General features: G+C 35.8%; 1 protein-coding gene across 1 annotated transcript; it reads right to left on the minus strand.

Annotated features, from left to right (window-relative positions):
• Positions 1-736: 736 nt before the first annotated feature.
• On the minus strand, positions 737-1,710 carry LOC116181596 (PHD finger protein ALFIN-LIKE 6-like). The gene is made up of 2 exons (XM_031501974.1): positions 1,526-1,710; positions 737-1,387 (listed from the first exon to the last, which is right to left on the minus strand). Exons 1-2 carry the CDS (start codon positions 1,561-1,563, stop codon positions 934-936), a joined length of 492 nt encoding a protein of 163 aa, XP_031357834.1. The 5' UTR covers positions 1,564-1,710; the 3' UTR covers positions 737-933.
• Between the last annotated feature and the right edge of the window lie 1,720 nt (positions 1,711-3,430).

Consider the following 3,430-nt stretch of genomic DNA (forward strand, 5'->3'; position numbering starts at 1 on the left):
CGTATTTCCCCTTCTAAAGTCTAATACATTTTTTTACTCGAAATTTGAAATTTTATTTATTGAACCAAAGTTTATGTTTGAAAATTTATATTGTCTAAGTGCCTTCCATTATGTCTACAACACTACTGCAATTCTGTCTTTATAGGGTTAAATCTGGGGTTAAATACTGCTAAACACATCTATGAATGCAATAATTTCTTCCCGTTTTTGTTTTACTTTTTGCGAATTCTATTAACATACACTTTACTTTTGAGGAATCCAAAAAAATTCGAGCCCGTTTAGGTCTCCAAAGCAAGATGGAGTAATTCTCGAACGAATTCCATAGATGCTCGCGCTGTATGTGCGGTGGCTCCATCTTGGTGTAATCATCTATCCTGATTCAAAGTCATCAAATCCTTGCAGCCGAGGTACGAAAAACTTGCGAAGTACATAAATAACGATCACTATTTAATTACGAAAATTCCTGAAGCCGATATCGCACATTATACAGTTACTTTTCGGCTATGTAGCGGCTTATCGTAATTGGATTGTTTCTTCGCCCAATAGCGAGAATTTTGAAAGCTAAAAGTGTGTCTCGTCACTGAACAAAACATTGTTAATTCGGTCTATCATTGTTTCGACGAAACAACGACGGTTTCTAACTCAGTTTAGGGGAGCGAAGGGTAATTGCGAACACTTAAGAAAAAAAATCAGTAACTCTATAACTGTAGCCATTACCTAACTACCAATTAGGAGAACAGATACTGGAAACCCTAACAAATCAATTGTAATACCAAAAAATGCGAAAATTAAATTGTAAAATGACACAATATTTTTTTAAAAAAAAGTGCGCATGTTCGGCATTGCCCGAAGGTTTCGGGTAATGATGTACAACAGGTGGGTAATACCGAACAAAACAAAAAAGACACAAAATTGGACAACTAAGTTTTTTTATTAACTGCAAGTAACATCGCAGATATAGTTTACAGCGCTATCTTTTCCACTGCACATTTTGTGTACCCAACCTCCACAGGAAATACAACGATACCAAATTTCGTCTTTTCCATATTCCCCACATACTAAGCAGGATTCTCCTTCGTTTCCTTCAAAGTCCATCATATTTTGGGGATCCATATCGTCGAGTTCATCGTCGTCGCACAATTTACTCTCATCTATTTCATCTTCACTAGACGAATCGAAAACTTTTCTAACGTGCGACTTTTTTTTCGGTTTCTGTTTTTTTGTGGCTCTTCTTTCCAAGGTTGCTTCTTTCGCTTCTCTTTTTCTTTGTTTCTCTTCTAACGTAGCCTTAAAAGGTGTAGATGTAAGAATCTCAGACTTTTGTTTCCGGCGCTTAGTCGCATGTCTGGTAATGCCGAACACAGTGTCCGTGATTCCCCGAAACGACCTTCAAAATTATTTCAGGTTCCAAAATTAAAAAACACAAACCTATGATAAAGCTATCGTCCCTGCTGATAACCATTAGCTTAGAGATTATAACTGTCCATAAAGAATTTTAAAATTCCAAAATACAAAGCTAACTTACCTTAATTTTGCATAAAACGTTTTAATAACAAAGCACATACAAATTCACAAATCGCCATAACTCTCATAAACGGGAAGCTAGGTTCCTTTGCGCTGTACCGACCAACTTGTCATAGCATTTTCTTTTATATTTAACTGTATGTAAATGCCAATAGTTGGCACTGCAAGATACAAATGGATGTTCGCCATTAGCCGCTGTTCGTGATTACCCTTCGCTCCCCTAATTCTTGCACTATTTGGATCTTGTAGAGATGACACCTTAACATTTTTTTGGAAAAATGACCACTTGTGATTACGCACAGATCACTTGGATTTTGAATGATTGCGGGCCTTATAGCTTCAACATTCGCAGGAGCAGTTACAGTCTTTGAACGAGCAGTTAAAGCTGACGTTATTTCTCTAAACTTCTTTACCCACAATTTTACAAAATAATTACCGTGACCCCCACAGCCCACACATCTAATATTGAAGTGATCAGAAAACCTTCGCCTTGTAATATGGTGTTTTTGAAGGGTGGGTATGTGTAGATTAAATATTAATCGCCACACAAACAAAAGTCTAAATTATACATATCTGTCACTACGCATAACTATGAAAAACGCGAGGAAAAACGAGTAAGAATCAAAATTATCTTCAAATAAATGAAGCCTATATGTATACATTTAATTGGCGTTATTTAAGGGTCGATATGTTTACATTCAATGGCGTTTGCCAATTGCGCGATTTAATATAGGTAATTATTAATTTCCAAACTTCCTTGAGTTAAGATTTTTGCATATTTAATGCTGGATCGTTTACATGAAATACGCAAAATTTATTCTCTGCTACTTGTTGCTAACTTCACACTACCACATCAATTAGTACATTATTAACGATCTCCTAACGAGTTTATAATTTTCCGTCCGTTATCTGTCTGTTAGCACGATATCTTGAAAACGAATGGACCGATTACGATGAAATTTTGCAGGTAGATTCTTTATCACATTTGTAGATTGGAGTTCGCGAATTGGCAATGTAGGCCAAAAAATAAAGAGGCCCTTTTGACATCTGCTTTGTCTATGAACCGAATTGCATGAAATTCAAAACGAGCATAGCTTTAGCCATACAATGCTACGCTAATGCCATACCCAAGGAGCTGCTTTGCTATATTTGTTTACACATTTACCTATTCGTTAGTTTAGTTGACAAAGGTCCTTTCGATCAAATCATAACCAACTGTGGTTTCTCAGTTTTGCTATACATATACCTACCATATACCTGAACGGGTTAAAAATAATACATGTGTTATGTACAAGTACAGATATACAAGTGGTGCTATCGTTAGAACTTTTGAAAAATATTCTTTTAATAAAATTATTCTCCGCTGTGGGTTCAATAACACAAGTTTCGTATAAGCGTCGCAAGCAATAATTAATACATTTTTTTCCCGAGATATCTTGTTGTGAATTGCACTGGAGGTAGCTAGTAAAACGATTGTTACCGCTAGTTTCCTTGTTCCCCACGTTTAAAATCGAATAAAACTAATGCGGAAGAGCTAGAATTAGATGTAGAAAAATGATAAATACGCTTAGAATGAAGAACTAAACGAAACATTTAAATAGAATAATTATAATTTAAATAATTTACTGATTCAAAACGACTTATTTACTTGATCACAGACCATTCACCTCGCCATTCGCCCTTCAGACATTTCAAGCTTCGCACTTTAAATACCCCTAAAGATTATTAAAAGCTCTTATTGATCTGCTAGCTCTAAAGGCATCTAGGAGGCCGTAGAGACCATTGATACTGTTGGAGAAAAAAGATGTGAAGGTCTCTTGGGAAAATTGCCACCATATGCATGTATAAGTGAAGTAACGCCTCAAACAATTACAAAAGCTCTTAAAGTCTTTACCCCTAAATAGAG

The sequence above is a fragment of the Photinus pyralis genome, unplaced genomic scaffold (genome assembly GCF_008802855.1).
Source record: "Photinus pyralis isolate 1611_PpyrPB1 unplaced genomic scaffold, Ppyr1.3 Ppyr1.4_unclustered_Scaffold1206, whole genome shotgun sequence".
Lineage (NCBI taxonomy): Eukaryota > Metazoa > Arthropoda > Insecta > Coleoptera > Lampyridae > Photinus > Photinus pyralis.

What these genes read in the sequence shown, in the direction of transcription:
- LOC116181596 (XM_031501974.1), bottom strand. Translation starts at nt 1,563, where the DNA reads ATGTGCTTTGTTATTAAAACGTTTTATGCAAAATTAAG. An exon ending in ACGTTTTATGCAAAATTAAG is followed by an intron (nt 1,388 to 1,525) that starts GTAAGTTAGCTT and finishes ATAATTTTGAAG; the next exon opens with GTCGTTTCGGGGAATCACGG.